The sequence below is a fragment of the Fundulus heteroclitus genome, chromosome 6 (assembly GCF_011125445.2).
Source record: "Fundulus heteroclitus isolate FHET01 chromosome 6, MU-UCD_Fhet_4.1, whole genome shotgun sequence".
Taxonomy (NCBI): domain Eukaryota; kingdom Metazoa; phylum Chordata; class Actinopteri; order Cyprinodontiformes; family Fundulidae; genus Fundulus; species Fundulus heteroclitus.
The window spans coordinates 29,946,075-29,957,581 of record NC_046366.1 but is presented as its reverse complement, the minus strand read 5'-3'; the positions used below and the strand labels follow the sequence as shown (position 1 = coordinate 29,957,581).

Sequence of the window (11,507 nt, the reverse complement as noted above, 5' to 3'; positions counted from 1 at the left end):
AGATAAGACCAAACATTTTTTGCAATGTGTATAAACTATAAAAAAAACAGCGAGAAATAAAATGCAATCGTCTAAAGAATTTGTCAGATGGAACTGACTAAATGTTAAGGAAAATTAATGAATCTGTAGGAGCCACTTAATGTACAGTTCATGGTGTTTGGGTCTGGTTTATTTGGTTTGGATGGCAGCGTTTTGTTTACATGCAGGTTGACACACTGACCTATATTTCGCTCTACCACTGGTGGTGTAGACAGAAAATCTTTGTAGGTGAGAAGGCAGAAAGGGTTTGGGTGAAGGGAGGTCACACGGTTTCTTTGGTACAGAATAGCCTTCTGGTTAAGCTCTGTCATATCCACACGCTCCATAATCAGCTGTCCATCTTACCTGTTGTAAAAGACCGCCACTCAGGATTTTGGATTGTTGTTCATCTACAAACTGTATTCAATAAATGGGAACACCCGTAATTTATCTCCCAGTCTGGACATTATTCTGTAAGCACATCAGAACCAGTACTTCCCGCACCCAGAAGCGATTAAAGAGGTGGTTGATAGTCGCTACAGAGTCTTTAAAAACCAATTTAAATGTGTGTACTGACTGAGCTTTGCGGATGCAGAGAAGTAACTTATTCCACAAAGCTGGAATAAGTTACTAAGGGGTGGACCTGTTTCTGTTGAATTTGCATGTTATCTAAGCCATTACAAGGCCTTTGTTAGGCAGTAGTATAAAGCTTAGTACCACATTACTCCAGACTTTTTGAATTGAGAAAGCTTCCTGGAGAGGAAGCGAGACGTCTTCAGCCATGGAAAACAAGTCCAGTTGTTTTGTTTTTTACTTTCTTTGAATATATATGATCATGCTTCTTGAAATCAGTTAAAAGACGAGCCGCTGGTTTCTAGACTAATGACCAGATGACTTCTCAACACCATCATGTAGGGAATTGCAATAATTTATTACCTGAAACTGGAGGTAATAAAAGCATGCATGACCTCCTCCAAGTTCTTTAATGGTAAATATGGCTTCATCTTGGAAACACATGGAAGCTGATACAAACCGGTTTCAACGACAGTCCTTATCTGTTTATCTTCTTTATAAGACCTGTCTAAAAAACACAATTGTTTCACATTTGTATTACCGTTGGTAGTAGAACAATGAGGACCCAAGCCAGATAACCTCTGGTTTACTTAAATTTAAATTGAGATAATTTAACCTAATCCAGGATTTGATGTCTTGTAGGCCGTCCAGCTAAGTCTACAGTGGTCACTGTTTTTCAAGTCAATGGTAAAATAAACCTGGATGTCATCAGCGAAACAATGAAAGACAGAATTATGTTTCCTAAAAACAAACCCCAAGGGCAGCGTATAAATAGAGAATGGCATAAGGCCCAGGATAGACCCTTGCAGTAGGCTACTCCACAGATAAGGGGCACTGCTGTGGAAAAATACTATCAAAGATGCGATTTAGGCCATACCTGGTCTTCTAAGTCCAATATGCTCCAGGTGTAAAAACAAACAATCATGGGGTACACTGTATTAAATGCAACAAACAGATTTGAAACGGGGCTACCAGAGTCCCCAGTTAAAAACAAATAGTTTTAAAACTCTTAATTAGCAGCCTCTCTGCTATAAAGACATAAAACCAGATGGGTATTTTTCCCACATTGTCCTTTTTAACCTTTTCTCATGTATTTATTAATGTCTTATCAGAATTTAAGTTTTGTTGCTTCTTTAGTTTGTTCTTTTTTGGCTTTGATATGATTTATCTTTTTAATACTATATTAGATTTCACAAAGATCACACGTGATTTAATATTTTATCTCAACACTATATTTTACTTTATGATTAAAGAACATTTTCGTGTATTTTTTTTACGCTGCATGCCTAGTTCTCCATTTTGTTATATTTTTTTGCACAATTTATATAATTTTTCTTGCTCAGTTTAGCCATTTCCGGTGTGATTATTGCTCATTTTAACCTCTGCACCTTTGTTTTAAACTTTTGTAAAGCGCTTTGTGCTACATTTAACTCTGAACTGCTCTGTAAATAAAAACGGATTGATTTGATCGTTGTTGTTGTTTTTAACGACGTTCTTGCAGTGGTTAGGTTTCCGAGTAGTCCTCAAACGCAGCACCGCGTCTTCAGGTGAGAGACACGCCCCTCACTCCTGGACCGCAGCGGCACACAGGTGAGCGAAACTAGACGAGATCCAGCAGTTTAAAGGACGCCACGCTCAGATTAAAAACCATCTGAAGCCCTCTCCACATATTTAGTTAATTTTTATAAATATTTTTACCGAACAGGGAGGTCTTTAAACTGCACGGCGGACAGACCAGACCAACACGGACACGACGCAAACCCCAGACACTTAATATTTGTTTTTACCAGCTGAACGGACGGATTTCACACGGATCAAGGGGGTTAAATGGTACGTCAACGATCACATATATTTTGTTTTAAAATACAGACTTACGCCCAGCGGATAAAGGCAGCTGTTAAAATGTCACTGAAGCTGAATTTTTACCCCCTCACTGTCTGATAGGAGCGATATGATAAAGTGGATCTGGACCTGGAGTGCGAATATGGAGGAACTGTCGCTGTGAGTTGCTGTTTGTGTTGTGGATTGAAAATAACAAAAGCGATTTTACTTAATTTAACTACTCCTAATTGTGTTTTACTGATCAAAAATAATCTTAGATTCTGTCATACCAACTGAATTGATGTGTTTAGGTTATTAATGAGCAACTAAGAAAACAGAAACCTTCATATACTTATTGATATATATTTATTTGCTTTTTTTAAGTATTGGATTTTTGACCTGCCAGTACTTTATATTTCACAGTTAGGGCATTGTGGGCCTCACAGCTATAGAGAAAACTCATTTTAATAAGTATCCATAAATGAAGTGCAGGGGTGTAAAATTGTAACAAAGATATGTTAGTAAATAGAAAGATTTGCCCTCACTAATAAACAACAGGACTCACTCCGGGGGAGTATCTTTTCACTGAATTATCATTAAAAACACAAAATGATTTTCATATTTTGCATTGTTTGCTTAAAAACAGTGAATGAGGAAATACAGCAACATTTTACTGTCATCTGTTCTTCAGGCTTAGATATGAAATTAAGGTTTAGACCTGCGGTTTGAGCATAAACATCAAAGAGATTTTTTTAAATCATGTGCTGCTCATTAGAAATGCCTACGCTGGAGATTCAGTGATTTTTCTCCCTTTTTGCTTTTAGCATAAAGCCTCATTGTTTGGTGGGATGTTCAAGAAACCCTCCAAGGCTGCAGAACCATCCGCCAAAGCACAGGTAACACGCTGAATATAATAGGTTTATCTTTTATTCTGATATCTGATATTATATCTGATATTATATCATGCCTTGTTGTGATGATATAAAATGGGGACTAAGATTATTTTATGGGTCTGAATGATGCAATTAAGTACATTAGCTGTTTAAGTTTTTTTTTTTTTTTATTTAGCTGGAAAGTGTTTCAAAGTTAACCCTGTAACTCCAAATGTGGCCATATTTTTTGATACAAATATTTCTAAGACCTCTACAAAGTCCGAATTTTTCTGAACATATAATTGACAACATAAAATGAATATATATTTACACACCCTACATAAAAAGTCAGAAAACATGAGGAAAATTAATTTTCTTTTGTCTAACCTATCAATTATGATACAAAGAAAATTTGCAAGCGTAAGATGTTATTTTAATTTTTTTAAAGCAAACAAAATATAAAAAAAGAATTTAAATGTGAAATTTTATCACAATTACCTGTATCGGGATTTAAATTGTTACATTTGCTTTGAATCTTTTGCCATTTTTCTTAAATCTTGCCATTAGAAGCTTTAAAATTTGTTATACTATGCCATGTAAAGGTTTTAACACAAATAGCACTTTTCACATTTTGTCAACTTATAACTACAAACCTCCAAGTATTTTATTCTGATTTTTTTTTTATGTTAAAAACATAAAGTAGAAAAAACAAATAAATGGAAAACCCTGTGTCTATCATGGAAACAGGTGGCAGCATCATGCTGTGGGGATGCTTTATTTTCAGCAGGCACAGGAGACTTGGTCAGAAATGATGGGAAGATGGATGGAGCTAAATTTATGGCAAAAAAATAAACTTTTTAAGAGGCTGCAAGGGTTTTTAGACCTGCACCGAGATTCACCGTCCAACAGAAGTCAGAGTAATGGGACGGGAGCTCCGGTCAGCATGGTTACTTATTACTATGGCCCAGTCAAAGTCCAGACCTAAATGTAATTGAAAAGACTTGGAAAAATGCTTTTTAGAAAATGCTCCTTCAGTCAGACCAAGCATCAGCTATTTTATTTTTAATAAGAATCTGCTCTGGACGTGCAAAGACATACTCCAAAAGATTTGCAGCTGTAATTGCAGCAATGGATGGTTCTACCAAAAGGCTGACTCAGGGTGGTGGATACAGGGGAGCCACAGTTCTCAGTCAATTATATAAGAGGAAAAAAAAACATCAACTATGTGTTATTTTCCTTCCCCCTTCACGATTATGCCGTAAAAATCCCTATGAATTAAAGTTTGTGTTTTGTAATGAGTCAAAAAGTGGTAGAAATACTTTAGCAAATCAATGTATTAAAAAAATAAAATACAACATTTGTGGAGAACATGTTCAGGTTTCTTGTGTACATAAATGGTTTGACTGTCGAGGTTTTAATTCTGCAGGACAGTTTGTCAGTAAACGGCGAGCTCTCGACAAGCAGCGACAGTCTGGCAGAAATCAACAGCAGCAGCAGTAGTAAGGTGAGTTACTGAGAGGATTTAATGTCTGAATGTTCTACGGATGCAAACTAATGCAGTTCCCCACGACTTCAGGACAAAGGAGGAATGTTTAAAGGGATGTTCAAGAAGACAACTAAATCAACTAAGGACGATGAGCCTCAGGTTTGTGTTCTCTTTTGCTAATTTACTCTCCCCAGCAGCAGTGCTGTTGATCACGAGTAAATGTGTCAGGATAAACAATTATAAGCTAGACTGTTATTCATGGGTCTTAATGGCCATTAGCGCTGTTGCCTTGCAGCTCTTTCTGCATGTTCTCTCTCTGCATGCGTGGGTTTTCTAGCGATACCCCGGCTTCTGCTTGGGAAACGCGTGCAAGGATAAACAGGGGTTAAAAAATGGAAATAAATGAATGATAAAAGATATATGGTTAATGTTGACATTTGCAATGCTAGTAATTATAAATCTGAAGTGTGGCAAAAAAAGAAAATGGTGTGAAAGTTTGGCCTTTTTTTTTTCTTGACAAGCAAATTCCCTTTTGCTTTTCAAATTTACTTTTAAGTCTCCTTTTTTTGCATCTTGCAAATATAATAAACTGTTTCTCCTTTACTGCTCATCTTTGTAATAATCTATCCTGTAACCCTTTTTGCCAGGAGGCATCGATTTCCTCACAACACCCTGAATTGTCTGTCAGTAGTGACAGCTTAACAGACAATAAGTCATCAAAGGTAATGATTTGTTATATTTGAGGGTTTTCCTTCACATTAAAGCTTGAAAATGTAATCTTTTTTTTTTTTTTTTTTTTTTTTTTACCACTTTAAGGATAAATCAGGAATGTTTGGTGGAATACTGAAGCGGTCGCCCCGACTAGGACACACCCGCAGGCCTTCTCAGGTGAGCATCTTTTACTGAAACTCTTCATTAAAACAAAACACAGTGAAAATAATAACTTAATCCCTAAGTGCAATAATATAATGGTATGTTGCCATGTTTTCCTCAGGATCTGCTGGACTTCACAGCCGATGAAAACCTCTCAGAGAGCACCAACACAAAGGTCTCCATTTTTCTATATAATAAAATGGAAATAAACAGAGCTCTATATTTCTAAGGATAGTTCTGACTTGACTCATTCTGCTAAAATCTTATTTGGTTTATTCATATTTTGTTCCCAACCACAATGTTTTCAGGCTGATTAGTTTTGTGATGAGAGACAACCGTTGCATGTTTTCTCTAAATTTTGATATGACTCCTTAATGATTTGGTTTCTAACTTATTTTTGCTTGCTTTCTGTGTAATTGGGTTTTGACACAATTTACAAATTTTCCCTGTTCTGTGTAAGCTAGACTGTTGTTCATGGGGCTTAATGGCGGTGCAGCCATTAGCGCTGTTGCCTTGCAGCTCTTTCTGCATGTTCTCCCTCTGCATGCGTGGGTTTTCTAGTGATACCCGGCTTCTGCTTGGGAAACACGTGTTGCTATTTAGGGGCTATTCTTCTCCATGCAAGGATAAACGGGGGTTAAAAAAATGGACATAAATAAATGGCAAAAGATTCAATATTAATGTTGACATTTGCAATTCTAGTAATTAAAAATCTGAAGTGTGGCACAAAAACAAAACGGTGTAAAAATTTGGCCTTTTTGTTTTCTTGACAAACAAATTCCCTTTTGCTTTTCAAATCTACTTTTAAGTCTTTTTTTTTTGCATCTTGCAAATATAATAAACCGTTTCTCCTTTACTGCTTTCATGCTCATCTTTCTAATAAGCTATCCTGTAACCCTTTTTTTCCAGGAGGCATCGATTTCCTCACAACACCCTGAACTGTCTGTCAGTAGTGACAGCTTAGCAGACAATAAATCATCAAAGGTAATGATTTGTTATATTTGAGAGATTTCCTTCATGTAAAAGCTTGAAAATGTAATTTTTTTTTTTTTTTTTACCACTTTAAGGATAAATCAGGAATGTTTGGTGGAATACTGAAGCGGTCCCCCCGACTAGGACACACCCGCAGGCCTTCTCAGGTGAGCATCTTTTACTCAAACTCTTCATTAAAACAAAACACAGTGACAATGATGACAACTTCATCACTAAGTGCAATAATATAATGTTATGTCGCCATGTTTTCTTTAGGATCTGCTGGACTTCACAGCCGATGAAAACCTCTCAGAGAGCACCAACACCAAGGTGAGTCTCATTCAGGGTTCATGTAAACTAAGAAACATCACAGCGGCTTATGATCTTTGCTCTGAATTCAGCGTTTTAAATAAGTGGTAAAATAACGGCACTAAGGGATGTCCAAGAAGGAATTTCATTGGTTACAACTAATCAGTCCTTACAAAAGAGACCAGCTCCAGTCAGATACTTTAATGTAAATGCAGTAAAATAAATCATACGTTTCACTGGTATTAAATGGTCTGTGATGATGTTGTGATTATATCTTAACTTGCTCACCAATGACTTTCCAAGTGTTGCCGTCTCTATTTTTCTAGACAGAGACAGATGTCGTATCTTAACAGAGCTCTTTATTTCTAAGGATATTTCTGACTTGACTCATTCTGCTAAAGTCTTATTCAGTTTGTTCATTTTGTTCACAACCATAATGTTTTCAGGCTGATTAGTTTTGTGATGAGAGACAACCGTTGCATGTTTTCTCTCAATTTTGATATGACTCATTGATGATTTGGTTTCTAAATTATTTTTGCTTGTTTTCTTTGTAATTGCGTGTTGACACAATTTACAGAAATACTTTCCCTGCTTCAGAAACTTTGCACCAGTCATCATCAATTTAATGAAGTGATTCAGCTGCTCTCTGTAAAGCTCTCCCTCACACAAATGCCTGACTAGAAACATTTGACTCCACCTCGCAGAGCAGTCAATATTGTTGTACTGGGGGGGAAAACACTGTTAGGAAGATAATTAAAAAACGCCTTGATCAGGACCTCCACACTCAGGATCAGAAATCACTAATTTCAGTAGTTAGCTGCTGCATCCCCATTTTAAAATATATATTTTATAGTCATCTTAATTCACCAAAATGCCAATATGTGTGCATGTATCCAGATATATTTGGTTAGCCAGCAGTGGGCAGTGCCTCTGAGCCTTTTTTGTTTCTGTTTGGGAGAGCTCGAACGTGCCAGCATCAGCGTTTTAGATGAAGTCCTGACACAGTGCATCTCTGCCCATCTGTCCGAGCGCAGCAGCGGTCGATTTAAACAAAGCATCCGTTATTTTCACTGTAAAACACAGCAAACCAGATCAGTGCTCTGGTAGAATCAAATTTCATTTATCATGTTTCCTATTATGTTTTATTTCCTTCTAAGGAGTCAGCCGGGAAGATGAAAAAGTCTCCCAAAGCCAATGGAACGAGGGCAGCTTCAAAGGTACCAGTTATGCATCTATTTGCCGTTTAACTGTACTTGGATGAATACAGGTTGGTTAATGAGTCTTATTTTATGTTCCTTCAGGAAGATTTGACTGCACAAAGCGAGCTCTCGAAAAGCAACGACAGTCTTTCTAAGACCAAAGTAAGGATTATTTCAAACTAAAAGCAGATGAACTTAAATGTACAGAACATGCTCGTTTAACCATGAATATTCAGGATGTGGGGATGTCCTAAACGTATGACTTTCTGTCTTCAGGAGTCAGGAGGGTTTAGTGCAATCTTTAAAAACCCTTTTGGAGCAAGAGCGCCATCTCAGGTAGGACCAGTGACTGTTGATTCATCTTACTGCTGCGATACGTTGTGGATGAGACTAAGTGATGAGAGTTTCTGTCCCACCCTCAGGAGGATGTATGTGCAGCCGCTGAGCTCCCTGGCAGCAGTGAGAATCTGTCTGAGAACAACACAAAGGTGAAGGTTTTTAGCTGATGCAGTCAGACTCAACGGGATTGGTCGTTAGGCGTCGTAAAGACATTGACTTGGTATGTTGTTTTTCAGGAAAAGGGATTCTTTAGCGGGATGTTCAAGAAAAAAGGTGCCAGGTCTCAGTCTCAGGTAAGCCGTTGAGTGTGGTTCATGAGACGTGATGGTTTCAGTCCTCGGATGAGAGCAGATGACACATTACTGACATGTAATGTTGCTGCGTTTTTGTTACCCCAGATGTCAGAACTCGGATTTTAGCGCAATGTTGTTTCCTAACATAATGGTTAACCAGTAGGGTTAGGACATTGTTATGCTCCGTGAGCGTTTTTTACTGAGTGTGCTTTCAAAGGATGAAGTTCGGCTTGCAGAACCAAAGGAGGCGTGGCTTATAACTTCAGTACGGGGGACTTGCAGTTCAAATCCAGGACAATCTAGAGAGAGGAGCTCTGTTTTGTTCTGTATGTCTAGTTACTTTACCAAAAGCAAAGTTTTGTACCATCCTCCTCCACTTAAGCCGGGCATACGCTGTACGATATTTTCAATCGTTGTACTCATGTACAGCTCAAACTGTACGACGACACTAATGGTTTAAAAGTTCACAGCTCACCATATCAGTTCTTACTGTACGGCCCGATGCTCTGATGTAATCTGGCTGCTCACACTGTACGTCTAAAAACCACATTGGACTCAGCCCCGTAGAGAGATGGCGCTACTTGAACTCGTCTATCTGGAAGCCAAATGTAAACAGTAGAAGAAGAAAAAGACAGAAGTGTCGATGCTCACTGTCAAATGTGAGGCTCAGTAGAACGAAGCCTGCTGCCTTGGTAATTCTACAAGTTGCTCCTCCGTAGTTTGACTCCATGTCAGACGTACTGCCGTCATGCTTCTGTCCACTCCTATGTTTTAGTCTGAGAAGAAGAAGAAGAAGAAGAAAAATTCCTTTGTATGCACATGCTCAGTGTGCGAGGTCGGGGGAAATCGGCTCATAGCTCTGCTTCAACAGCAGGATGCGCTCACCATCATCTCACGAGGGCCGACTGAATTTCAAACATGTTTGATTTTCATCTGACTGTATGATTCCTGATCGGGAAGTGGTCATGAGAGGCTGATCGCCCCTCGTTACCCCCTGTATACGACACGACGTACGATGAAGCCGAAACTCGGCCCGATCCAAAAAATTCTCGCAGGACTGAAGAATCGGACCAAAAAAGGGCAAAAACTCATATAATGTATGCTTTAGTGTCTGGATCAGATGGGGTCTCCTTTAACCACTTCATACTATAAGGACACCTGTTAGTTGATGACTAATTGTGCAAAACATGGACTAAAACTTATCAGTGAAAGACCTGCAAAGGATTTGAGTTTATGCCGTAGGAAATATGCAACTGATTAACAATATAGAAACACAGAAGTGCTAATGAGAACTCTTTACAGCTATCACACCTTTTCATGCACACAATTGAAACAGCAGAATTGTGTCTCCAGGGGATGTTCTTAGGTATTTTGTTTGTCTTGTTTTCCTTTGTTTGCCTAAACTGGATCTCCAAATTGAGAAAAAAACTTCAATTAAAAATGGAATCCAGCATAAGTTCCCTAGTTACACATCAGACTGTAAATGCTCTGGGTTCAAACAATGTGCTGTTTTTTGTTGTTGTTGTTGTTTTTTTTTTTTTTAAAGAAAGGAAAATTATGTTTGTATTTGTTGAATTTTAGGTAGTTGCCACATCAGAAACATCTTCCTACTTCCTATTACAATATTTTAAATGCAGCTGACCTTTTATTGCTTTCATTTTGACTCATTATGGCTCACTAACATTGTGTCTGTCCTTGTTGGATTTTTTGTTGTATATTTCACTAGTAAATTGCTTAGTTTCTGTGAGCCAAATTTAAATTAACTCAACTCCAACTCTACAGGGATCCGTACGACCAGATGCATCTTTATTTTGCGTTTTTTTTTTTTTTCTTTTTCACTAGTACTAACTTGCAGTCTGTGCAGACCCACAGCCTGAAGCCATTAATTAAAACAATCACTCACCTTCGTGTTCTCTGAATGTGTTTGATTTTAACTTGTTTCTCTTGGCACAGGATGATTTGTCTGTAGACGAAGAACTCTCAGCCAGCAATGACAATCTCACAGAGAAGTCCTCAAAGGTAACTCATCACATTCTTGTTTTCTTTCATTTCAAGGTTCCTGTACCGTCGCTAAGTATGGAATTTGATTTCCAAATATGGATAAGCGCAGTTTCTAAAAGACTAAAACCTTAAACATCTGGAAAATAAAGTGCTTTTTACATTTCATTAAAGTCTTTGGTTTGTAACATCAAAACTAGATTTATTTATTTATTTATTTTTTTGTCCAGTTTTTTGATAATTAGATTTTAATCCCTCCAACAGGTGCATCATTAACTCACAAGTTGAGCCTGAGGTTCTGGTTTAGTTCCCAAACAACACACGGACCTATTAATCCTACTTTTTTGGACATTTTTACAGAAATGTAGTTAAGCTTGAAATTAAGCTTAAGATTGTGTTCAAATGCCCTAAAAGGAAAAAAAAACTGGAAAATTTCCCTTTACCACACTAACCAAAGGATAAGTATATATCCCAACTTGGTAAATGTTTTCTACTTAAATATGCAGAATGTTATAAAAATGTTGAGGTAAAGAAATTGGAAACCCAGATGAACTGGGTTTGGAAAATTAAGGAACTTAGAAATAGGAGATGTTTTACAAACCCTGTGACTTATGAAGCAACAAATGTCAGATATTACCAGTCTGTAACCCCATCCTGACCATATTTTCTGCCAGGGCGGAGTGGCAGCGAAAGTCCTGAAGAACGCTTCGTCACCTCAGGTTATTTTCCCGCCTGAAGATCTCGGCCTCCATGC

At 37.8% G+C, this 11,507-nt stretch overlaps 1 protein-coding gene across 13 annotated transcripts in view; it reads left to right on the top strand.

Moving 5' to 3' along the window:
* The first annotated feature begins 2,187 nt into the window (after nucleotides 1-2,187).
* The window catches only part of LOC105922765 (glutamic acid-rich protein), a 28,965-nt gene continuing 19,645 nt past the window's right edge, over nucleotides 2,188-11,507 (top strand). For 9 of the 13 annotated variants that reach the window (XM_036138559.1, XM_036138563.1, XM_036138569.1 and 6 more), the window contains exons 1-18: nucleotides 2,188-2,421; nucleotides 2,536-2,592; nucleotides 3,237-3,308; nucleotides 4,711-4,788; nucleotides 4,861-4,929; nucleotides 5,418-5,492; nucleotides 5,587-5,658; nucleotides 5,765-5,818; nucleotides 6,553-6,627; nucleotides 6,711-6,782; nucleotides 6,892-6,945; nucleotides 8,082-8,141; nucleotides 8,226-8,285; nucleotides 8,400-8,459; nucleotides 8,546-8,611; nucleotides 8,699-8,755; nucleotides 10,709-10,774; nucleotides 11,428-11,472. In XM_036138559.1, coding sequence (XP_035994452.1) covers nucleotides 2,419-2,421; nucleotides 2,536-2,592; nucleotides 3,237-3,308; nucleotides 4,711-4,788; nucleotides 4,861-4,929; nucleotides 5,418-5,492; nucleotides 5,587-5,658; nucleotides 5,765-5,818; nucleotides 6,553-6,627; nucleotides 6,711-6,782; nucleotides 6,892-6,945; nucleotides 8,082-8,141; nucleotides 8,226-8,285; nucleotides 8,400-8,459; nucleotides 8,546-8,611; nucleotides 8,699-8,755; nucleotides 10,709-10,774; nucleotides 11,428-11,472 — 1,095 coding nt within the window. In that variant the 5' untranslated portion in view covers nucleotides 2,188-2,418. The remainder of the gene's footprint in view (nucleotides 2,422-2,535; nucleotides 2,593-3,236; nucleotides 3,309-4,710; nucleotides 4,789-4,860; nucleotides 4,930-5,417; nucleotides 5,493-5,586; nucleotides 5,659-5,764; nucleotides 5,819-6,552; nucleotides 6,628-6,710; nucleotides 6,783-6,891; nucleotides 6,946-8,081; nucleotides 8,142-8,225; nucleotides 8,286-8,399; nucleotides 8,460-8,545; nucleotides 8,612-8,698; nucleotides 8,756-10,708; nucleotides 10,775-11,427; nucleotides 11,473-11,507) is intronic. The other 4 variants (XM_036138558.1, XM_036138557.1, XM_036138565.1 and 1 more) reach the window with 4 other exon arrangements.